Below are 25,953 nucleotides of genomic sequence, written 5' to 3'. Positions count from 1 at the left end.
AATATCGCAATGTCGTATGATATCATTAATCTTCTATACATGAGACTATCCCAATACTCCTTTGTATTCCTTGCTGACTCTTTTTCATTGCATGATAGCATTGAATTTATCAATTTATGCGAGTAGCAAGTAACGCTCTTTGCTCCGGTTTTGCAGAAGGCATATGTAAGTTATAATGTTCATTGTTTTATAACTGTTTTTATTAAATATGTAATTTATGTTGACAATTCACTAACTCAAAAAAGAAGTGTTTTATGTAACCTGCACAAAAAAAATGCTGCGAGAATCAAATTCGAAGTAAGACAGCTAATAACGGAACAGAATTAGATGCCACGCGGTGCGTCACAAATTGTTTATTCAATAGAGAAACTATGTAGCAATTAAATGTAGGGCTAAGCAGAATTTAAATTTTATTTTAACTACTTATACTGTTGAGCTCTATTACTAAAAATATTCTTTGATTTTTAGAGTTTAGCAAAGAAAATTAATTGAAATGCGAAATTGCTTCAATTATACGAGTATTTTGATTAACGGAAGTAAGTCCATTCGTAATTACTTTGTTTAGTAGAGGACTTACTGTAAAATGAATTTTCTATTAATGTAGGCAATGCATACAAATTTAAATGCTTGATAAATTGCTATTTCTTTCAGTTGGAAGACAAATTCTGCAATTGCCAGTCATGGTTTACATACACGGAGAGTCCTACGAGTGGAATGCCGGGAATCCCTACGATGGGCGTGTTCTATCCAGCTATGGAAATGTTATTGTAGTTACCATCAATTACAGGCTAGGAATTTTGGGTTGGTAATATGCTTCATAAATATTTTATGAATTATTTTTACTGCTAACTACAATTGTTAGACGACTAGGCACCTTTAATAAGGATTATAGACTAGATCAGAAATACGTAACAGCTAATGTGTTTTGTAAATGTACATTTACAAATCACATTAGCTATAGACTAGACATGCAAAGTGCAAACTTTTCTAGAAATCTTTTAAAAAACTTTCCATTCCATACCCTAACTATTCTAGAAACCTATTATCCATAACAGCAAGACTTCGAACACGACACTTCAAGGATATGAAGATATCTCCAGACAAGAGCACCGGATACTAATCCATATGCAGATCTTGCCCACTAATCCAATTAACACCAGAACATCTTTTCGACTGCTAGGCTATTCTGGCTACACTATTTAAACTCTGCCCACTCGCGTGTCACTAGTTACAGTGGTCACTTCAGATCTTTAAAATATTCAGGTGGTACCAGGTGGTTTGATACCTGCGCCATGTGTTATAATGAACAGGAGTCCCCTGACAACAACCTTGCTTGCCTGTGGCTTACGAGACTAGATATATCGAACAATCCTGTGATGTTATTGGACATTTTTAGGGTGCACAAAATCATGGACCTGATTTAGCCCTGCTGATCTTGGGGATGTATAACAACAACTAGGCTCACCACTAGAGGACATCTTATACAGACGCCAGAACTAGCCTAACTCACCCTCCGAACTTTTGGAGATATTTAGCACTGATATAGACAAGGCAGCAATAGCTACTAGAAATTCATTTCAGGCAATAATAAATTTCATGAACAGAGTAAGAATGATATTTATCGTCCCTATTAATTGTATGCTTGATACTTGTAGTGACGCGTTTCATAAAAGTCATAATAAAAAAAATTGAACATTTGTTGAAAGTGAATAATAAAATTGAAAAAATAATTGAAAGTTTCAAGTTATTTTAATTCCCAAGGGAATTTAAATTTTAGTTCAAATAACTTTTTTTTGTGCATTAGGAATATTAACTGAAAAAATTTAGTTGTAGAAAATAGAATTTACCAATATCAAATTTCAATATTCAGAAACAAACTATTTACTATGCATATTATTTGCTCTCTTTCAGGTTTTTTACCAGCTCTTGATCGTTCTGCAAGGGGAAATTATGGTTTAATGGACCAAGTAGCTGCTTTACATTGGGTACAAGATAATATTGCTGAGTTCGGCGGAGATCCGAATAACGTCACAGCATTTGGACAAGGACATGGAGCTGCCTGTATTAATTTACTTATGCTTTCACCCATGGCGAAAGGTAAAAGAAAATAAAGGGGTAACGATGTATAAATTGCCCATTGCGAGAAATGATTTATTTGATATTTACGGTTTTCAATTCGAAAAGTGGTCAAACATAAAGCAATGCTACTTTACCACTGACTTGGAAAATAATAATTATTATTGCTATTACGATTATATATTATTATTATATATTATTATTATATATTATTATTACATATTATTATTATATATTATTATTGCTATTACGATTATATATTATTATTATATATTATTATTATATATTATTATTAATAATAATAATAATAATATTACGATTCTTGATTCCTTCCTTTTTTGGACAGGTTTTATGAAAATAATTCAAAGTAGCCAATTTCCTTAACATGTTAGTAGACAAATCCATACTTCAAATAAAAGTGATAATTTAATCATCAAAAGCTAGAATAATGCATACTAAAGAACTGTAATCTTTATTTACTAAAATGCGTAATTATTATTTTTTAATATTGTGTCAATAATGGATTAGTGTTGGAGAAAGTTTGTATAATTCGAAATCTCTTTATTTTCATTATAACTAATGCACATTACAAGTTAAAAAAATTATTTCATTTTCTTTTTCAACTTTTGAGATCAGGCCCTCAAACCATTAAAATTGAGTCTGGTAAGCGAAAATGAGATAATTAAATCAAAAATTATGCAGGATTTTTTTCTCACTATACTGTATTCATAACTGTATTGTATTCAAAACATAGCAGATTGAAAAAATAAGTAAGGAATATTCTCTTAGATTTAAAATAAGCCATTGTGTATAATATTTGATTAATTTTTCTTTTAGGTCTGTTCCATAGAGCAATTCTCCAAAGTGGTTCCGCCTTGTGTCCATGGGCTATTGCAAAAGATGCAATTGCTCATACTCAAAGACTTGCCAAATATCTTCTCTGTCCAATACACGAGAGCATGGCTCTCATCGAGTGCCTTCGGAAAAGAAGTCTGGAAGACATTATGTCAGTCATGATGCCATACCCAGACCATTTAAGTGCCTTCGGACCAACAATTGATGGAATCGTTATAACACGTGATCCCCTATATCTAATGCAGTCAAAGCCAGAGCTCTTTCTCAGTTATGATTTGATATTTGGTGTAACTAAAGTAGAATCTTATTTCACGTTCTCATCATCTGAAGAACTCAGAGGAATCACTTTTCACAGAAGAGACAGGATTTTAAGGACACTAGTCAGGAATCTATATACGTATCATTTACATCAGGTAATTTATATAAAATGCACTCATATAAATCATATGCTTTCCATTGTGTGTTACTGTTTTATATTTTAATGCAGTGACAATAAATGGGTATTCCAAACTGCATACGAAATTTGTATACTTTTAAAGTTTTACAATTCTTCTTAACTGCTTCAGCTACATAAAATGACGCAAGGGAGTAATAATAATTCCTTTTAAGCAAATTTGAAATATTTGTTAGTAATATTGTTCCCAGAAATACTGAAGCAAATTTCTGTTTTATGTAAATACTTAGTACTTAACTTTCAGATGGAAAATAAATTCCACACGCAGTAACTATTTTCAAGAATATATAGACCGGAACTAATTCTGAATTACAATTTTATTAGTAAGAAATCTATTCTAACGCTAAATATTTGAAATGGAATATTATGGTTCACATAAAGCACGTTGTTTATTCACTTAAATCTCACATATATTTTCACAAAAATAGTACACTTTAATGCATCAACTTTATTGGAAAAAAATAAGAAAAAATATACTGCTTAAAAAAAGGGATATTTTTATTGAATGAAGTTCATTAAAAAAATCATTTCCTATTAGTTTTTAATTTACTAATTTGAAATGAAATAAAGTATAAAAATGAAAAACATATGCTTTTCCTAAGTTTTTTTTTCTGATGTTTGTTAAATTATTTAAAAGAGATTTATTACATTTTAAACAGAATTTGTTTTCTCAAGTACGATAAAAAGCAAATTTATATTCTAGAAATAAAAGTTAACTGCCAATATTATGGGTAGAACATTCTATTATTCTATACGGAACATAACTAGGGCCGTGGTAGCCCAGTGGTTTGAGAATAATACAATATAAAGTGTTCAAAAAATCTATGGAATCGAAGGTCATGTAATCGGTCGCCTAACAGTACAATGGGTACAGGGATCTGGAAAATATTCCTTCCCCCTTCAGATCTACGTCTAAATTGAGGAGGTGGCCTCACGAATGAGTGGTGCTGCATGATGGAGCTGAATGGTGCTGCAATTAATGGGGTTCTGAGCTAAGACGCTTTATCAGCATTGTGGTGCTCTTTTGTCAAACAAAAGAAAAGATAATTTAATTTTCAAACGACTGGCGAGTTTGGCTTGTCCTAGTGACATTAGAAGCAACAACAACAGAAAATAACTGGTAGTAATAAAATACAATGTAAAAGAACTAACACAACCATCATACTCATTAATTTTAAATAAAATAAAAACTTATTTCTGTTATTTTTATTTTTAGTTTATTTTCTTACTCTATTTTTTTTCCTAAATTTTAGATTTTCTTGACCATTATTAATGAATACATGGACTGGTCCATGCCACACCATCATGGCACTGACATATTTAGAAGTGCTGTTGAAGCTTTGAGTGACGCTACAGTTGTTTCACCTATTATCAAAATGGGAATTTTTCACAGCAATCCAAAATCTACAGCCAGCTCCTCACTCTATAAGACTTTGTTTTTCTTACCGAAAAAGACGTTTTTCTATGTATTTGCTCATCAAACAGAAGAAGGAGATTATTTATCAAGACTAGGTTGCGTCACAGGAGAAGAGTTGGCGTACATTTTTGGAGCTCCTTTAGTGGGATCTCTTGCTCATTTTTCTACTAATTTTACAGCTGAGGAAGTATCTTTGGCAGAAATGACCATTATGAGATGGACAAATTTTGTTAAATATGGGTATGGTGCTATTTTTCTTAAACTTTTAGTTTAAGTAACATGTTATGTTAAGTATATGGACAAAAAAAGATAGGAAAAGTATTAAATTGATAGTGTAAAATAAAATAGCCTCAGTTTAAAAGTAACAAAGTTTATATTTTCATCTTCACGTGCACTATAATAGTTTGTATATTTGCGGCATTTTACTGTTCATTCTCGCACTGCGAAAAAATGAAAAAAAAGAAAAACTATGATCAAAACTACCGGAATATGGTAAAATTTGCGGTGTTTCGCTCCATGAAATTACAAAAAATACTCGATAATTCTTATTGAAGCATTTTATTAAGGATTTTGGTAAAATTCATGCAAATATGGTGTTATAATATATGATAAAATTTGGGAAATGCGGTAAAATTCGGTAATTTTATCATGATACTTTAGTGCGTGGCATAAAAACCATTTATTCGGTTAAATTTATTTTTCAGTTTAGTATTTTTCGTGAAATGTATGGTAATAAGAACAAAAATTTTGAAAACTCATTATCATACAGTACGGTAACTTAACAAGAATTTCTTTCTTCGTGTGCTGAACGGATGGTAAATGTCAAATGGTGCTACCAAAGGAACCGCGATTGCTACAGATTTACTTTCCAACAAGTTCAGAAAGATAGCTACGTTTTACTTTCTATCCATTTTAATCTAACCCTAGACATGTGGTAGGCACGTACTTTATTTGCGTCACACTAGAGCTGCACAATGGGCTATTGGAGACAGTTTGGTAAACATCCCTGAGGATAATCTGAACACATGCCATCACAATTTTGATACACTGCAAATGGAATGGCTCCTCCGCTTTGGTAGTCCAATAACCTGCGTGTGAAGTTGAGCACTTTACGGTAGAACAGTTTAACGATGACCGATACCACGCACCCTTGGTCTCTACGCAGGCTGATCAAAGTGGTCACCCACCTGCTTGATGAGCTCAGCCAATGATGCTTAACTTCGGTGTTCAATTGAGACCCATTTTCTTACAATCAGTCCATTGCAGGATCCATAGATATGTACTGGTTAATTGCGATACTGATAATCTATGATACGTACTGCTGAACTGTGAAACAGTAAATTTATTCAGCACAATATTATGATCAAACGAGAACTTCACATTTTAACATTTGCACAGTGTTATTTTTATTAACACAGTTCTCAATATAATTCTATTGAATTTTAACTTGAAGAAATTTACTAAGATTTTTAAAATAAAATTTAAGTTTAGAAAAGATGCAAATAAAAATGAGAAATTACATCGGTATATTCTAAATTAAATACTCAACTAAAATTTAACGTAAAGCTAGAGCATATATGAATAGTAAATGTGAAATCATATCGTCGAGTATCATATCGGCGAGGTATGAATAAAATTCATGGCTTTGAAGGTTTAAATAAAAAGACGGTATAAATAAAAGGTATAAATAAAAAGAAGACATAAATAAGAAGGTATAAAAATTGATACTGGTATAAATAAATTAAAAAAGTCCTTTTGCAACAAGTTAAGAAAGATAGTTATGTTTAACAGGCCGTTCAATTTAATGTAACCTCAGAATGATATAGTCAAGTCAACTGGTGATTACAGTAAACTCTTTGCGCACAATATTACGAACAAACAAGAACTAAATATTTTAATAGTTACGCGGTGTAATCGGATTAGCATAGTTCTCAACCTAATTCAACTGATATAACTTAACAAAATAATTATGATTAATAAAATAAAATAATTTAGAAAGTTGGAAACACAAATCATGAAGTAAACGAGGAATATTTAGAGATATGAATGTTAGCAAAATACCATTTAATCAGGGGACACACTGTCTCCCAACATACAGGAGCCTTTCTGTTGTCAGTGGTAGTACCAAAAACTGACTAAGGCCCCATAATGGATAAGCTAAATAAGCAAAAGCAATTAAAAAATCAAAAATTGAAATATAAATGCAATGAAAAATTAATTACATACAAACACAATTCAAAAGGACACAGAGAAAGACATAATAATGAAATGCCCTTATATTAGAAAAATAAATAAAGATAATGTTAGTTCGAAAAACCAAATCAAAATAAAATATAAATTACCAAATATTTAAAAAAAATCTTTAGAAATATATTCAAGTGCTGACCTCCTTCAAAAATTTTAAAAAATAAAGCAAAAACTTTCAATAAGTAAAAATTTAAGGAAAGTGCTGCCATCTATGAGCTTCAGGAACAAAAAATCTTATACTTCACCACATAGACCTATTAATCCTTGTTTCAATATCGGCCGAATTATTTGAACGTCTTTAAAATACTTTCAATTAAAAAATTATAATTACAGTAATTGAAAGAAAAAATATTATTCTCCAATGTAATTTTGAAATTCCCAATACCTGAAAGAAAATTGTTTTATTATTATAAATAATTAAACTTAAAATCTCTTCTTTCTTTGTTGTCTCATGTTGGCAAACAATGTGTCCCCTGATGAAGTGTTGTTTTGCTAACATACATATCTTTAAATATTTTTCGCTTTCTGCTTGATTTGTTTTCCTAACTATCTAAATTATTGAAATAAGGCAAATTTGATTTTAGCTGCTTTTACCGCTTTTCCATATTGACTTATTATTTTAAATGTTATTTTCCTTTTTTGTCCTTTTCTGAATTTGAGTAAGTAATTTTCATTCCTTGATTAGATAATAAATTAAAATCCAAGTCTAGAAAAGATGTAAATAAAAATGAGAAATCGTATCGATATGTTTCAACTTAAATAACGAAAATTAAATGTAAATCCAGATGCAGATAAAAAAAAAAGTACAATCATAAGGGGGATTTTTAACTTGAAGATACGAAATATATTCACGGCTTTGAAGGTATAAATAAAAATATGGTATAAAAAAGAAGGCTTAAATAAAATGTCGGAAGAATAAAACGGTATAAAAATTCAAACAAGTATAAATAAATAAAGAAAATAAACTATTCATTAATCAATTTCCTAATTTAAATCTATTTAGAAGAAATTCCCTTTTTGGCATTAAAATTCTATTTGTAAATCGAGTTCTATATCATGCGTGCATTCTAATATCTGCGAAGAAAAGAAAATGGGATTTAATTATCGCACTAAATGGTGTTAAATTAATTTTAAATTTCGAACTTAGTTAATTAAATTATTTTTTACTATACATTAACAGTAAGAAATTAATTGCACTAAACAAAAGTGAATAAATTAGTTTTGAAAAAAAAAGATTACTTTTTTTGTCAGTAATCCCCTATATAATTCTTTCTATAGAAATGTGAGTATTTTTCTATTTAATTAAATTGGGTAGAAATAAAAGTTAATTTAGATTTCAGTTAACTTAATTAAGCAACTCACGAAATCAAGTATTTCTTTGAACATTTTGATAACCCATAAAGTAGTTTTAAATTGATTGAAAATAAGAAATGAAGTTTTACTTAATAACTTGAATACTAAAGTTTTTATCAGAAGTTAATATTTTTTTCATTTCTTTTGTTGTGTTAATGCTCTTCAAATGTTTATTTAATAACAGGTGATCAAAATATCAAGACTACTTGAAAATGGAGAAAAAATGCATTATCACAATATTTTTTATTATATTTATAAAAAAAAATGTCTTATCATCGAAGAATTTTGAAGAAAAAAAATATACACAAATGTTATCAGTGAAAAAATGACGAACTCTGAGAAAGTTCCAGAAATCAGTTTTTCAACCTCATTTGTGATTCAACTCAGCGTGTTGATGACAACAGTTTTTTTTCCTGAATATATATAAAAATATTTTTCAAAGTTGATATCAATAAATATATCAGCGAAACAAAAAAAATATCCTTCTTTAAAACTCAGCAAATGTTGCGATCGTTAAGGATAACCAACGAAAAAGAAAAGACATGTCAAAAACAGCTTTAGGCGTTATCATGTTTTTTTAAATTTATTTTTCAGACGCTACCGAATATGCCAATGTCTTCCGAATTTTTCAGAAATTTCTAATTTCAAGTTATGTATTGACAAAAAACCAGGTATAAAAAATACATTAATTAATTAAATAAATTTACACTCTAAAATATAAAAGTTTCTAACAGTCGTATGAAGTTACATAAATTTCACATATTTTTAGTAATTTTTATAGGACGGCACAATAATTAATATTCACACTAATGACGAAAGAAATCTGTGAAAAATTTTTACAATTTTAATACACGTAAACGTGAACTGTAATATATTGTTTTGGATTTTATATATCTCAAGATCCTATCAACCTAAGCATTATTGTTAAGTATTCGCGCTATGAACCAAGGGATTCATGAAGGTTATGATTCCAGAATTACGTGGTCAACGGCATGAATGTGGTAATGGGGTACCCATCGAACTGAAACTGGATGGTTTTCAAGCTGCTGCTGAGGATAGAACTCCAGTTCACCGCAATGATAGTTCAGTGCCTTTATTATTGAGACATCCCATGCTCAATAGAATAAATCAGTTATTGTAGCAATACTGTTCAATGCAATAAGCATTTTTCTAGCTCCTGAATTACGTGATCAACAGCATGAATGTGGACCCATCAATCAATCCGAAGTTGGGTGGTTTTCAAGTCGCTACTGAGGTTAGAACTCCAGTTCCCCGCAATAAGAGTTCAGTGCCTTTATCACTGCGACATACCGATTCAATATAATAAATCAGTCATCATGACTTTACTGTTCAGAACAATAAGCATTTTTTAGCTCCTGGATTACGTGATCAACTGTATGAATGTGGTAATGTGATACCCATCGATCTGAAGCTGGATGGTTTTCAAGTCGCTACTGAGGTTAGAACTCCAGTTCCCCGCAATAAGAGTTCAGCGTCTTTATTTCTGAGACATCCGGGGTCTATAGAATAAATCAGTTATCGTAGCAGTGCAGTTCAATACAATAAGCATTTCTTTTCTTTGGAGGCTAAGATTAGACACATATGATAGAGCCATTAGTTTTGGTGGCTAAGGGTTCATATACGACCCAAATGATTAAAAATTCAAGAGCTTAGTGTATATAAAGCCCATTACGACTGGGTGTTTCTTAAAGACCACCCTTAATATACAAAGTATGAAAAGTTTTTTTTAATCAAAAAGGCAAAATGATTTCCAGAACCAATCACAAATAATTAAATAAGTGATAAAAAACGCTACGAAACGTGAGAGATCACAGTTAAATAGAGCGGTCGTAGTGTATGCTAAAGCCTGGTTGAATTTGGAAAGCAACAAAAAGGAGCTGAAGGCTGAAAAAAAAATCTAGAAAATCATTTTTTTAAGAAGTCTATAAAACAGTTCATTTTAGCATTACGTTCTAAATAGCATTACGTTCTATTTCAGTTCAATTCTAAGTTCCTAATTGTAAACTTATTTTCCAAATTCTGCAATTACTTTAAAAGAAAATTGAATAAGTAAGTATCAAATACTTTGAAAGTAACTGACTTGATGGAATACAAATAAGAGAAATTTAAACTAAGATTTAAAATTATGGATTCAATCATAACTTGCAGTATGCGATTCATTCTCTCATTTGTTTTTTCGTAGATATTATGCAGTTAAAAATTAAATATTCATTTGAGCCTTTGTAATGCAGCTTCTAAGTAATGAAATATAACTTTATATTTAAATAATAAATTTTTGGGAAGTTATTTTTTTAAATTATGTAGTTTTTTAGAAAAAAGTTACTTAAAAAATATGTGGAAGAAAGTATAGTTTTAGTACTGTATTTTGTACTTTTTAATTCACCTGATTTTTTTTTTAAATTCTCACAATTATCGTTATTTAATCAATTGACAATTAATAAAGAGGTATTTAAAAAATATATATTTCGTAATATGCATAACTAATTGCCTTTTAGTGCTTGAGATTATTAGTAAGGAAACTAATTTATTACTAATTAATGTGCAAATTAATCTTTTTTCTTGAAGTCACATTCATATTTTAATATGCCGTGTTATTTTAATCTTAATATCTTTTTTACTGTCATGTTTTCTTCAAATTTGACATATTTTTTCCTCTTCCCGAATTTCTCTTTTAATTCTAAAAATTATCTTTATTTTACCCATTGATTATTAATAAAGAGGTATTTAAAAAATATATATTTCGTAATATGCATAACTAATTTGCCTTTTAGTGCTTGAGATTATTAGTAAAGAAACTAATTTATTACTAATTAATGTGCAAATTAATCTTTTTTCTTGAAGTTACATTCATATTTTAATATGCCGTGTTATTTTAATCTTAATATCTTTTTTACTGTCATGTTTTCTTCAAATTTGACATATTTTTTCCTCTTCCCCAATTTCTCTTTTAATTCTAAAAATTATCTTTATTTTACCCATTGACTATTAATAAAGAGGTATTTAAAAAATATATATTTCGTAATATGCATAACTAATTTGCCTTTTAGTGCTTGAGATTATTAGTAAAGATACTAATCTATTAATAATTAATATGCAAATAAATATTTTCTCTTGAAGTTATATTCGTATTTTAACTTGCCGTGTTATTTTAATCTTAATATTTTCTTACTGTCATATTTTCTTCAAATTTGACATATTTTTTCCTCTGTCGTGTGTGTTATCTTACCTTTAATACCCTTTTTTTACTATTGCAGAGATCCAAACTTTAGTTCCAAAATAGGTGATATTAATATAGATATGAGTAGAGGACGATTTGAGAGAGTCATATGGCCTGAATTCACATCCAGTCACCAGAAGTTCCTAAGCATATGTAAGAAGCTATCATGAACTAATTAAAATACATAGTTATTTCCTTTTACGTCCGTATTCACCAACACGGATTACCTCCGGGTAATCTATGAGTAAGAGTAAAATCACGAGTTTAGTGCGAAACGTTATTCTCCAGCCGAAATTTCGCCAAACTCGCAAATTTCATCGACAGTTCTGACTCTCCGGGTAACCCTCCGTTTTTGCCGTGTTATCGGAGGGTAACCTATTGGCGAGGAGCTTGTAAACAAAAAAGATGGAGGATTCTATCGCTGCGTTTGAGCCTGAAGATCTTGAATTTCTTGAAACTGTTGAAAGAAGGGAAAGATATGTCCCAACTATCAGAAATAATGACCTAGAAGAGTTAGATGAAATAGACTTTTTTGAAAGATATCGTTCCTTAAAACCTCTCCACTTAAATTAGCGATACTCACGCTAATTTGTTTATGCACGATGCACGTGTTTATATTATATACAAAGTCACATGGTTTTACCTTGCCCAATCAAAGGCCTCGTTATATTTCATGCAAGTGTTAAGCTCGAGTTGTGAAATCCTCTGTTGAAAACGGTTGGAGAATAAAAAGCGAGGGTTAATCCGAGAGTAACTCAGAACCGTGGATATTCCGATCCCCGAGTTACTCTTGAATTTAACACGGCGTGGTGAATACGGGTGTTATTCACTTTATCGATTTCCTTTAATTTTTTTGAATTTTAATTGGAAAAATCTAGTTAGTTAAAGTTTCTAGTTATAGTAATGTGATGGGGCACTTGCTCTGAGAAAAAAAGCGATCAAAACTACAAGAATACGGCTGAATTTACTATGTTTCTGGCTCTATAGGAATACCAAAAAACTCTGTATTTTCAACAAAAGCTCTTTGATAATGAGTGCGGTAAAATTAACAATAAATTATGGTATTATTTGTGATAAAATTTAGTAAATGTGGTAAAATCTGGTTATTTTATCGCACTGTCTTTGAGTGATAGCATAAAAACTATTTATTCAGTTTGAAAATAAGATTTAAATCAATTAGAATAACAATTACTGGGCTCAAATTACTGTTGGAGCAGTCATGGTAAAAAAATTCAAATCAATTAGAGCGAAAATCGCTGGACTCAAAATAACGTCGGAACACTCATGGTAGAATATTGAACTTTAAATCATTTCGAACAATAAATGTAACTCTTAAAATTCTGTTTTGAGCACTGCTAAAAATTAGAAAAATCTGCCTTGTGTTGAAATTTAAGTAAGAATGCCTATTCTAAAGGAACTCTAATTTTTCGAATTCGTATTTGATTTTTAAAATAGTAATCCTTATTTGTTTTTTCGTTCGATATTCAATTATTTTAAGTTATTTTAAGATAATCAAATGGAGCCAAATATTTATTGCAGAGGCAATCGAAAACTAATTTTTTTAAAGAAAAATCTTACAATGCTTTAAAATTTAGCTTTACATTTGTGATTGATTATAAATCCAATTTATTTTGACACACATGTTATGCATTTCAAATAACGAACATTTCGAATTGTTAAATTTCTTCAAAATCTTCTGTTTCTACTCATTCACAAATTCTTCAAATTCCCATTTTCTTTCTTCATATAAAAATAAGACACAAAAGCCACTTTCGTAAACTAAGTGAATTTCTAAAAGATCCACGATTTGGAAAACTCCCGTCGTAACACTTCTTTTGTCACTTAAGCAGCACCCAAAAGTATTTATTTTCCCATTATTCTTTTAAATTTCAGCACTTTTTGTAAGGCTATTATTTCTCCATTTAGAATGTTTCACTAATATTTCATATTAAGGTAAGAGAAATAAATACCTAACTTTCTTTTTTCTTCTATATTTGAATTTTTCTCTAAGGTAATTTTCTTTTTCCTTTTATTGAAGAAATATTTGAGATATTGTAAAATGCAATTACGTATCGTTTGCTTTTTGTCTAATCGTTTGCAGATAATGTATTCAACCTTTAATTTAAAAACAATCTGTTTTTTTCCTTGAACAATTATTTTTTTTAAATGATGTTGTGAAAGTGAAATAAGAAGAAATAAATTTAAAAATAGTCCGAAAATAGTTTTTTGTCACTTGAATATAAAAACCATTATTTTACTTGCACTGATATTATTTTATAACAGAACATTTAGAAGATTGTCAAAGATTATATGACTTTATTTCAGGTTTAGAAAATGCTCTGTAACTAAACAAATAAAATTTATTTTGGAAAATAAACAGTTGATAATAACACCAAAAGCTTTAAATTTAAACAAAAATCAAAATAAGCTTTTTTAAAGAGTTATGCTAGATCCTTTTCGCTAATTTTAATTCCTAATCCTTTCTCTATGATTTTTAAATTTTTCTTTGTTTTTAATTATAAAATGCTAAATATTATTCTTATTATTTTATTATGAATTTTTATAGTTTATCTAGATCTATTTCTGATTATTATCTAGATTTATTTTGAGGTTCTAAGTATTGGTTATTCCTTAGTAAGTGTCAGTTTACTGCAACTTGTGACTATGTTTTTCTATTTTCATACATACTACATTTTTAAATGGTTAGCTTGCTCTGTTGGTATGGAAACGAAGGGAGTTTGTAATGCATGCTTATAATTATTTTTCTGTCAATAATATTTATTACAAATGTTTTAAGGGTAGTATACATTATATCTGCTCTTATACATGGAATTCCATAATGACCACACTTAATACGTTATTTTTCAATCAATCCTTGTTAAAAAAATTAAGTAAGAAACTATACAAATTAGAAATTACAGATTAATATCAAAACGAGAAAAGAAACAAAAATGATTTTAAAATCAATCGAATCCAGGTGAGTAAACTTTAAAGGCGACATCATAAACCATTTGATTGTCGGATGAAACTTGAAAATCTTTCTAGCAATCGTCTTTCAATTCTTTAATCAAATAAATTTTTGAGTGATTCATTGTACTTTAATGGCGCTTTTGTTTTTCTCCTTTAAATATCAATCAAAAATACTTTATTGTACATTGCAAAACATTCCAGATCAAATTCCAGTACAAAGTGCTTTTTTACCGTAAAATCCTTTTTTACCGGACAAAAAACCGTAATTTACCAGAAATTTATACGGTAATAATGCATACCGTAAATTATACAGTAATAATTACCTTTGAAATCACTGAATGATCTTAAATGAAAATTACTGTAAAAATCACAGTATGACATTTTACCAATGGATTTTACGTGTTTCAAAAATGAATTTTACAGATGATGCACCCAAAGTGCCGGTATTTTGAGTCGTAATTCAATCCGGAACTTTTTACAGTACATGCTATTACTTTTAACAATGATTCTAATAATGTATGGCCAACACATGACCCCCTGTATTCTTTTCACAGCTTTGTATTTATTTTATATTCTTTCCATAGCATTGAGACCCAAAATAAAGGATCACTACAATGCGCACAAGCTCTCTTATTGGCTGAATTTAATACCAGCACTGGACACTCCAGATACCTACACAAAAGATCAACACCATATGCTTCACGAACATCATAATCGATCTTCTTATGATGGAAATGTTCGTGATCTCTATATAAATATCATCCAGCATTCGAGCATGCCAACTTTTGATGAAAAGCCGATATTTAATGAAACGGCGGTTGATAATAATAAGACAGATCAAAGCTATTATCCGACCATGAATTCCACCGATATTTCTGTCTTTGGACTGGATGGAGGAGTCTATTTATCAGCTCTAGGAATAACAATTGCTGTTGGATGCTCTTTATTAGTTCTCAATGCAGTACTGTTTGCAGGGATATACTATCAGAAGTATAAAATAAAAATGGCGAGGAAAATACAAAGAGCTATACAAGAGGTAAGCATATTTTTTAGCATTATAACCTATATTTTGTGTTCAGAGAGAGAATAGTTGACTAAAATGAGTTTGACTTTTAAAAAAAATTATGTAAATTATTTCAAATTATTATGCAAAGTTTGCGATAGTTGAATTTATTTAAAAATATATTCTAAATATATTCATAAATTTTTATTAGGTTATTTATTATTATTATTACAAGATTTAATATTGTATTCTATTTCTCAGTTTATGCAACTTTACAAAATTAGAGAGATTTTACATAGTGTTTGCTTTATGTTAAACTTTTTTCTTCCCAAAGCGATGCTACGATTTGTCGGAAAACTACCACTATGCAACTCTTGCGCTATGCAACTCTTTAACCGTTAGTATTGTTCGGAGAAACAATAACGCTTTCCTAAGTATCTTCATTATTATTAATATATGCTGACATTTTTCACTTTTGTATGCTGCCATGAGCTAGATGAGAGATAAATAATTCTAAGTGGTTAACGTAACTGGAGCTAATAAATAATATTTGAAGTTTTTTCCTTCAAAAAATAATTAATGGGCTGGTTTTTTAAGACTTTGGGAATTAGTTTGCTGTACTGCTCCACTAGTATACGAATGATGAATGAATGCATTATATTTAAAACAGAAATAAAAAAGAATTAAAGAATATAGTTATACTCTCTGAAAAATTGAATTAATGCTGAATCTTATTAGAAGAATTTCTGCCATAAATTTGCCTAGTTTAAAAAGGTATTAAATGTTACTTAAGGAAAGGTTTACTTAAGAATGGTTACATAATACTCCATATTATATTAATGGTTAAACTTAAACGTGTTTCGGTAAAGTTAATCGAAGTATTATGTAATCGATTTAACGAAGGATAATATTCCTGGATAATATGATACGACTTAGCATCATATTTAGATTGTACCCAATTTTCGAAAAGTTAAAGTTGAATACGATTTGAAATATCTAAAACTGTGCTTTATTTTTACAACAACCTTTCAAATTAAAACTATCCTTATATATAAAGAACTTTCTTTTCAAATCTAAGCAAACCTGTGTCCCTAATTTAGAGCTAAATTTTTAAAAGCCTAATTAAATTATACAACTTAATAAGTATTTTATTTACGAATAATTCATCAGGTCAGCTTGAAAAATAAGGTCAATGTCATCATTTTCCATCTCTTCCGATTAATGGTTAACAGCTTCACTTCTTACGATTTTTTAACAATCTTCAATTTGCTTTTTCTTTTCTTCTTTTCCTGAGGATTGCAATTAAATCAGTTTTACTTTATATTTTTCATGATTTCCAAAATAGGGCAAAAATTAGTGGTCACCAACTGCCACAAGGTGACAAAATATAACAAATGGCCACTAAAAAACGATTAGTCAGTATCCGATAGCCCCTTTTCTAGTCAAAGATACACCCAATGTGCCTTTTTTTCTAAAAAATAAATACAGAATTATGAATATCTTTTAATACTCTGAACATTGCTTAATTTCGCCCTTGTTTCTTAAACATTTTTTATTTTAGAAGAGATCCTTGTAATGTTTACCATATTTTGAGAAATGTCTTAAATGATAATTTATACATTATATATATCAACAGATTTTTTGAATTGCTTAAAATTTTAAACTTGCGAAAAGTGGACACTGTGCAAAATGCAACAACTGGCCACTAGCCGATACCCAAATTCTCTAATGTTGACCTATAATGTCCCATCCATCACCCTATCGTCTTTATATTTTCATGTTCTATAATAATTCTTTTTAATTATAATGATTTAAAATGCATATTTTTGAAATACTTTATTCCATTTTAGGAGTAACGTAAGGATTCCATTGAAGATCTTTTTAATAATAATAATTTAAAATGCATATTTTTAAATTACTTATTCCATTCTAGGAGGAGCGTAGGGATTCCATTGAAGATCGTCCATTTCAAAAGCCATATCTTTTAAGGGAATCCCCCACAACTTTAATTTTACATCATGTTGAATCTCTCCAATCCATTAAAGAACAATCCATGTTCGATTTAGTTGAGATCACTGAGAGCAAGATTCAGATGAGCAATACATCGGAAACAGACTTAGCAAAGATAACTAAAACAGCGAAAATAAAAACTGTGACATTTGTGGATCCACCAACTATATTTTGTGATCTTCCTGGACAAAATAAGATGTCGACCATTTCGCCGGAATAGTCCATGGAACAAATTACGGAATAAACTCAGGGTACAGATTTTTGTTTATTATTTTATTTACTTTAATTTACTTTCTTTATTTTAATTTTTAGAAACGCATTACTTTCTGCATATGATAAAATAATATGATGATATAGATAAAAATGAAAAAGAATAAAAAATAAACGTATAATTGCAACTATGTGCTGACAAGTTATGACATAGTATATATTAATTTTCAATAATGCACGACGTTTTATTAAGTAGAAAATACTCGAAAGTGAAAAAATCAACATCGAATTTTGAGAATTGATGTTGAAATTTAAATTAAAATCTGTGTTTAGAATTTACAAAAAGTAATTATTTTTTTATCTGTAGAGAAGAAAGTGATATTAAAACGCAAAAATCAGTTTTATGGTCTGATGAAATTTGCAAGTGTTGTCTTTCAAAATTCGTTAGATTTCAAAAAAGGATTTTAAAACATTAAATATTAAAAAATTAAATAAAAAGATTTAGAGTTTAAAAAATAATAGTTTTTGACACATTTTTGTTTGATAGTTTTTAAATATTAAAATCTTATTTTGTTTCTCTAAAAAAATGTATTTTATTACCACGTTTATATAAACTTGCCTTCGTGTATGTCTGTCCGGGTGGAATTTTGTAATCGATTTTAAGCTAACTTTCCGACTAGCTACAAACTTCAAATTTGGCACACAGTTCAGAATTGGATGACAATGCATGAAAATGAAGAGAAAAAAGACATGCAAAGTAAAATAAAATTAAAATTTAAAAATTTTTTTTTCGAGATTGTCTTTTGTTGTCGATTCCATTATTTCAAATTATTACGTGTCAGGTGAAAATATTTTTGTTGTCGGAGTATTTTTATTGGCTGAAAAATCACGTGGTAGGATCCAGTTTTTCCTCATTCATTTCCAGAATGTTTTGGTTGTCATCAGCATAAAACTAATGAAAGTCGTAAAGGTATTGTTTTTCTATAAAGATTTTTTTGTATCCCTAATTTAAAATAAAAGTTCTATTACTTTAGTAGTGGTCTTGTAGTAGTTTTAACTACTCTTGACCAAGAAAAATAATCTAAATAAAAATATATATTTTTTAAAAAACCACGTTTTTTGTAGTGAAGAATAATAATTAAAAAATAATAATTTTTTAAAAATATAAAATAAAAATTAAAAATTAAAAAAATCATAGTTTAAAACAAAAAACTTCAAAATAAAAAAATTCAAAATAAAAAGTAATATTTTTAAAAACCACGTTTTAGTAGTAGAGAATAATAATTAAGAAAAAAATTGAAAAACGAAAAACGTGGGGCGCATGAAATACATAACAGTACATATACACATACACATTTTCTTACTCATACACATGCACAGCCACATATACATCCACATACATATGCATATACAAAAGCATATTCCACATCCACATTCAGATACAATTACAATTACTGATATACATACACATATTCTCAAGAGCACACATACACACACTAATATAACATTACTGTTATGTATTTCATGCGCCCCACGTTTTTCGTTTTTCAATTTTTTTCTTAATTATTATTCTCCACTACTAAAACGTGGTTTTTAAAAATATTACTTTTTATTTTGAATTTTTATAGTGAAGCTTCGGGTCACCAGCTTTTAAATGTGCCGAATTTCACCTAACTGAGGTTTAAATTCATACAATTAAAAATAAAGCTGATTCATAAGACGCAACTTACATTATGCAAATAACAGTGATTTCATTCTTACATCTTACTTATTCGTACTGCTGATCGGCGTGTGTAGGGGACAGGGAACTGACCATGCATCGGAGAAGTACCTGGGTTCGAATCCCGGACAAGGCATGGATGTTGTTTCATTCTCAATACTATCTGTCCTTAGTCTGGGAGCAACGTTGGCCCACCTAATGTGGTGTCCCTGGAAAAGTGGCCAACAAATCGGCCCTCCGGATGCCCGCATGACATTTTCTTTAAAAAAAATATCTGGACATGTTTTATGTTTATTCGACAAAAATGTAAATATCGTGATGAAACATGTCATGATAAGGGATTCAGTAATTAATACTTAACGGCGCGTTTGGAGGATGCAAATAAATACTTTGTTTCAAAATTAAGTGTGAATTTCCGTATAATTTACTATGATTACTTTAAAATGATACTACTAGAATTTACAGTCATTAAACAGCAAGAAGTAGTCCAGAAGTACTTAAATATAAAAAAAAGAACTTGAAGAAATTATTACAAAGAAATATTGATTGAATTACGTCCTCGAAATTATTGCATGTACATAAATTATTACACGAAATTATTACAAAGGACAGGTTTGTCTGTAGCTTTTTTTCCAAAAATATATGGTCACTGACTGTTGGTTATTAAAAGAGTATGCATATACTCGGAAAAGTTTTTCTTCAGCTCGGGCTTTGATGTTGTTTATGACTCGAACAAGGACGAATCATGAAAAGAAGTTAAATAATTTAGCACTGCTAGCTGTCTTAGGAGTGAGAGAGTTCTGCGTTCGCCGTTGCTCAGGGGGAGCTCAAGGGGTATATTTTTGGTCCTGACTGAGATTGAACCTGGAACCTTTATGTCCATAGCCTGATGCAGTAACAATCATTGAAGATGGAGTATAAGCACGAATTTAATATGAAGCTTTATAGCTTGGCTGTCTCAGTAGAAAGTTATTTGAAAACTAACTAATAGTAAAAGTAATTTATTTAGATTAGATAAAACGGTAAGACCAGAATTAGTTATGAAATATTTTTAGTTTCGTATGAATCCAATTTAAAAGAAAAATTTGATAATTTGCGTTGAATTCTTATTTTTATCATAACTTTGTGCAAAATTATTTTCGTTAAGGCAAAGGTAAAAACTATTTATAAAATATACTTAATAGCACAGGGCATTTTATCTGAAATAAAGAATATTGTTGTATATATTAATACCCGATTCTCCGTGCGGATAGTTAAAACATTCTTCTGCTAGTGAATTATTTTTATTTTTTAAGGTTATTTCCTTTTTGCCAAGCTAACACAAATTTTTAACATAATGACTTTTTTTTATTAACATTTATATCTAGACATCATGCATAAATGCAAGTAATATGTGCAGTAAATAGATATGAACGGAAGTAAAGTGTGCATTAACCAATGTATAATCACCGTATATTAACCAAATTATAAATTTTTAAGCATTACAAAAATCCATTTCATTACTGAAAAAACAATTACATTTCTTAATAAAGGGCTGTCTAATAAGCATTGAATTGCTCACTAATAATCGAAATTATATTCAAGCTTGATTGTTTTTAATATTCAAATAAATGTGCATCTTGAAAAAAAAATGCATTTTTTTACTTTCATACACTTTATCAATTTCCAAATTTTGACACATTTGACTTGAAGCTTTGACGGTTTAAATTTACTCTCAATTAAAATTAAAAATTAAATTTTATATTGATTTCAGAGCTAATAATGTTTTCATATACATATTAAAATGTATGAATGTATGATTTTATTTTTATTTTAGGGACTGTGGCAAGAAAATGAGATAAAATGAAAGGAATCATGTATCAATTGACTAATGTTTATGCTACTATTGTAAATGATCCTTGGTTCAACCTGCTTAAGATTTTATATCACTATGTCTAAACCATTATTCTGTAACGAAAGGAAACACTTTAGTTATGAGGTGAGCATAAATAATCAAAACCGATGTGATTATAAAACTTTCATATGACTTTTAGTGGCTGTAGAAAAAAATATACTTATCAAAACAACCTGAAAAATGAACAACGTATTCTTAAGAAAGATGGGATTGAAATATTATAATAAAAATAATAATTCAAAATAATAGAGTTGAAAGAGAATTGTTCTTTTCACAACATAAATGATTTTAGCTACTTGTGGAATTTAAATCCAAAAATGTAGTATGAAAAGGCAACAACAAAATCTTTATTTTAACTATAATGATGCTAAAATAGTTAAAAATAATCAAAGATTAAAATATATTTCAGCAATTATGAGAATTTCTAGAAGTGCTCTAGAAAGAAGTGCGTCGTCCAATGCTTACTGCCTAAATTGGAATCCATAAAAGAGCTAGCAGCTAATCTATGAAAAAACTTGATCGAAGTTAATCAGACTTTAGGAACGTGCCTTTATGAAAGTGCCTTGATACTAGTTTAGATACAAGTTGCAAAAGTATCACTAATAAAAACACTTTTCAGCAGATCTCACAACCAGAAGTTAAATTATTAAGATCATATCTTTAAAGCCGAACAGTTGAATTGTGATAAAAGACAACTTTACTATTTCCAAAATGTAACTTAAGCACTTTTATTAAGCTACTAGCAGCCTTTGGTTTTACAGCTCGGTCACCTTTCAAAATTATCCTGTACAACAAATAAACTTTAATGGCAACTACGTCAAATGCACAGTATTTAATATTCTAATTCATCAACCCCTCCTCCAATCCCAATACATTAATTTATTTAAGTAGTATAGTTTACACAATAACAGTAAGCTTTAGACAATATATAAATCAAATCTTTTCACTTTCTAGCTGTTGCTGGCGCGGAAGTACTTTATTTTCAATTGTAACTATTTTCTAGAGATGTTAGCAATATTTTCAGTTTTCTAAGTATTGAATTTTAGTTGTAATTTAAAAACTATCCAGCGGCTTTTAAATCACACAAAATATTGTGAGCATGACCTTTGGATATTTCGTCATAGTAGGCAGTAAAAATATCAAAATCGTTTCCTTCTCTGTCATGAGACAAGATAAAAAAAATCTTTACATTACTCTTTTACATATTATACTTCGTACTCACACACCTCTCGAGCCATAACTTGACTATCGCATAATATACAAGGTGTCCCAAAATGCATGGTACATACGTTAGAGGGTAGCAGAATACAATTAGACTTGCATGTATCACTTTACAATCCATGGCTGGAAAGGCACAACGCATGCTCTGTCGTGAAATAATGGGAAACAAGAACGATAGACATGGAATGAAAAGAAATCGATGGGATGAAGAAAAACATTTCATTCACCGAAATGAAGTTAAACAATACTAAGTCCCTCATCAGAGGAACTGCTCAAGATTGTGGTCGTCTACAACAACGTAGGCTTCACCCCGTCGAAGTATTAACTGCCAAAAACACCAAACGTCACTCTTATGGTGTCAGAAGCTACGGATATCCGGGAATCAAGCACTTCGGCAGAATTTATGAAACCATTGTCTTAGAATATTCTCTTTAAATTGCCCCAGAAGAATCAGTCCATACCTGACAAATCGGGTGAGTGGGCCGGACTGTTGGTTGGATCAACAAGACTTGGATACATGATATCTACGGCGTTACATGATATCACCCTGGATATATGATACCTACGGCATTACGTTCTCGGTACTATCTTAGAGCTTTCATTGCATTGCTGTCTGCAGCTCTGTACATGTAATGCATCTCAGCCTTCTCTTGATTTTAGTACGCATCAATGATCCCCAGAAAAGAGAGCTGCTGCAAACAGCTTTCTTACGTCGGTCGCTGGAAGGCGCGATGCGACTTGTGTTCGGACCATGGATTGTATGGATTTTTTCGCTTGACCAGTTGTGATCATCCCCTAATGTACCTGCCATGAGATTTGGACCACCTTGTATACATGCTAGGGCTCGAAAAAGCCTGCTCCGTCATCAATAATTGGTATGACTGTATAATGTGTCATACCACAGTTTATAATTAAAATTTTTACAGCCATTTTAGAAAGGATCAAAAATAAATCTAAAATAATTACTTCGTAACTAAGTTATATATATATATATATATATATATATATTTATATAAAGAGAGAGAGATTAAGTGAAGTGCCATCTATTCCTAGCATCTTTAACATTTTTCTCTTCAACTAATTATTTATGCCATATATCTTTTCCTCTTTCACGCATTTTCATTCTGACAAGTAGATCTTTTCTTATAACTTTTTGAATGTCAAAGTTTAATTAGAATCTCCCTGAAGCATACGCCAAAAATAATTTTTTCTTCAATAAAGTGCTAATATTTTTACCTTTTAGATAAAGAACGAAAAGAAGTTCTTCTGTCATAAATTTCAGAAAGATCGAGCACGTGATTGGAGGCAGTTTTCTCAAGGTGAATAAATTTCGTTTGAAAAATAACCTGGTTAGTAACAACCCGTTTCCATTCTGATAAAAAAACGCTATTTATTTAAATGTCCAAATTTTTTTATTGATTCCTCTTGTTAAAATAGATTTAAAAAAGATTTTAAAAAGCTGCAAAAATCTGTTATCCCACATACGTGATCTTGTGATTCTTCTTTCACAACCCACGGTATCAGTATCATATATAAAAGGAGCCTTTCAGACTCTTGCGGCCCAATATAATTGTGATTTTCATTCGATACGGTACTCTCTTATTATAACTCGTATTGTTGCGCATGTATACGCTTTATTACGTATACACATACAGAGTTTACGGGGCTAGGAAAGCATTTCTTTCTCATTCTGCCGGTCCACAAAGGATTAAAATCGCACAAGTGGCAGTAACCTTGGGTCAGAAAAACGCAAAATATAATATGCTTTTCTTATTTTTGAATATTTTTTATTTAAAATCTTGACAATAAAAATATTGAATTTTACTCTATTTTAACTTGACTTTCTACGTTGAAATGTCTGATTTCCAGAAAACACATGAAATTTTTTTCTCTAATTTATTTAAGAGCGTATGATATTAGAATTCCAAAAATATGTTACTTATAATTATTTGATTGTAAGAAGCTTAGTTGTGGCTATCTGAAGAGACTGTAAGTGACATTTTAATGCACCAGCAGTAATTTTTGTTGAAATAATTCAAAAATTTACAGACTCATCATACTATTATTTATAAATTCATAACATTATTTATAAATATAATTTAAGAATCTTCATAAAATTGATTTTTTTACTGTTACTAAATCTAATCCTTACGATTAATATTTGTAAGCAACTGTTTGTGAAAAACTGGATGAAAAAACCACAATATCGATAAGAAATTTTTTCTCAAGAAATGCATTTTTCCATTTTGGATTCCTGGTAATATCCTTGTTGAGAGTTAATGGGAATAATTAAGATGAAATGTTGCGAACTATATTCACAGTGTTCTGAACAAAAACGTTTCACTTTTACATTTGTCTTAGCATTAATCATTTAGCAGCTAAATAAATACAAAAAAGTCCAAAATGCAGGGTTTTTTTCTATTTTGAGTAGTATATTTCAGTAAAATTTTAATGCCTTTTTAATTCATAACGCAGTAAAGGGACAAAATACGATATAGTGGGAACTAGAATTTAGACTATATTTAGAATTTAAAAGCAGTGTTTGCCTAAAACTTTTTATGTAAGCCTAAAACTTTGATAATTCTTTTCCAATTTTTGAAAAATTTGCAATGCTAACCGAAAGATTAGTAAAACCCGGATTTATTTTTTACTTCATTTTAAAACCAAATCAAGCTAACTATACATATATTTTGCGAAAAACTATTCTTTTTAAGAAAAAATAAATGTTCACAAGTAGTTTTTCAAGCGAAGGCAGACACCTTAAATCTTTATATATGGAAAAAATCCACACGATCAAAGGAATCTCAAACTAAAACTTCGCATTCCTTTTACAGATTCATCGAAGGGTTTCTAGACATGGTCTACAGCATCCTGAAAAAGATATATATTTAGAATACCCATGGAACAAAACTGAAGTATTGGGGGAAGAAATTATGTGCAGTTCTTCATATTTTTTCCTACCAAGAATATTATACTTGTATTAAAAATATATATATTTCAGTATTTCGTATTTTTATCTGTTTTCATGTTTCACTGAAAGGTAATTGCGAACATTAATTACATTAAAATTTTTAAATTAATTATTTTTGAACTTTCTTACTCTTTTTTGGAGTTTTGCCTTTTAACATACACTATAAAGATTTGGCAAGCTTTCAGTGAGATGTATATTTTTACGATCAATTCATAACAATAATTGAAGATGTTAGTAAACGAATACGTTAAGTTAAAATTTTGTAGACATTTAAATTTTCAGTTCTGAATGCTGTATGATACCATTTACTTGCA

The 25,953-nt window shown here is 29.6% G+C and overlaps 1 protein-coding gene across 1 annotated transcript in view; it reads left to right on the top strand.

Annotated features, from left to right (window-relative positions):
• Window positions 1-25,671, top strand: part of LOC107453573 (neuroligin-4, X-linked-like) — a 48,781-nt gene extending 23,110 nt beyond the window's left edge. Inside the window, exons 2-11 of the mRNA XM_087157523.1 lie at window positions 652-801; window positions 1,912-2,097; window positions 2,914-3,344; window positions 4,639-5,042; window positions 11,678-11,793; window positions 15,195-15,646; window positions 17,547-17,874; window positions 21,370-21,531; window positions 23,912-23,987; window positions 25,503-25,671. Coding sequence (XP_087013649.1) covers window positions 652-801; window positions 1,912-2,097; window positions 2,914-3,344; window positions 4,639-5,042; window positions 11,678-11,793; window positions 15,195-15,646; window positions 17,547-17,843 — 2,036 coding nt within the window. The 3' untranslated portion in view covers window positions 17,844-17,874; window positions 21,370-21,531; window positions 23,912-23,987; window positions 25,503-25,671. The remainder of the gene's footprint in view (window positions 1-651; window positions 802-1,911; window positions 2,098-2,913; window positions 3,345-4,638; window positions 5,043-11,677; window positions 11,794-15,194; window positions 15,647-17,546; window positions 17,875-21,369; window positions 21,532-23,911; window positions 23,988-25,502) is intronic.
• The last annotated feature ends 282 nt before the right edge of the window (window positions 25,672-25,953 follow it).

The sequence above is a fragment of the Parasteatoda tepidariorum genome, chromosome 2 (assembly GCF_982258835.1).
Source record: "Parasteatoda tepidariorum strain Cologne lab strain chromosome 2, Ptep-v5.0, whole genome shotgun sequence".
Classification (NCBI taxonomy): domain Eukaryota; kingdom Metazoa; phylum Arthropoda; class Arachnida; order Araneae; family Theridiidae; genus Parasteatoda; species Parasteatoda tepidariorum.
This window is presented reverse-complemented; position numbering and strand designations above follow the sequence as displayed.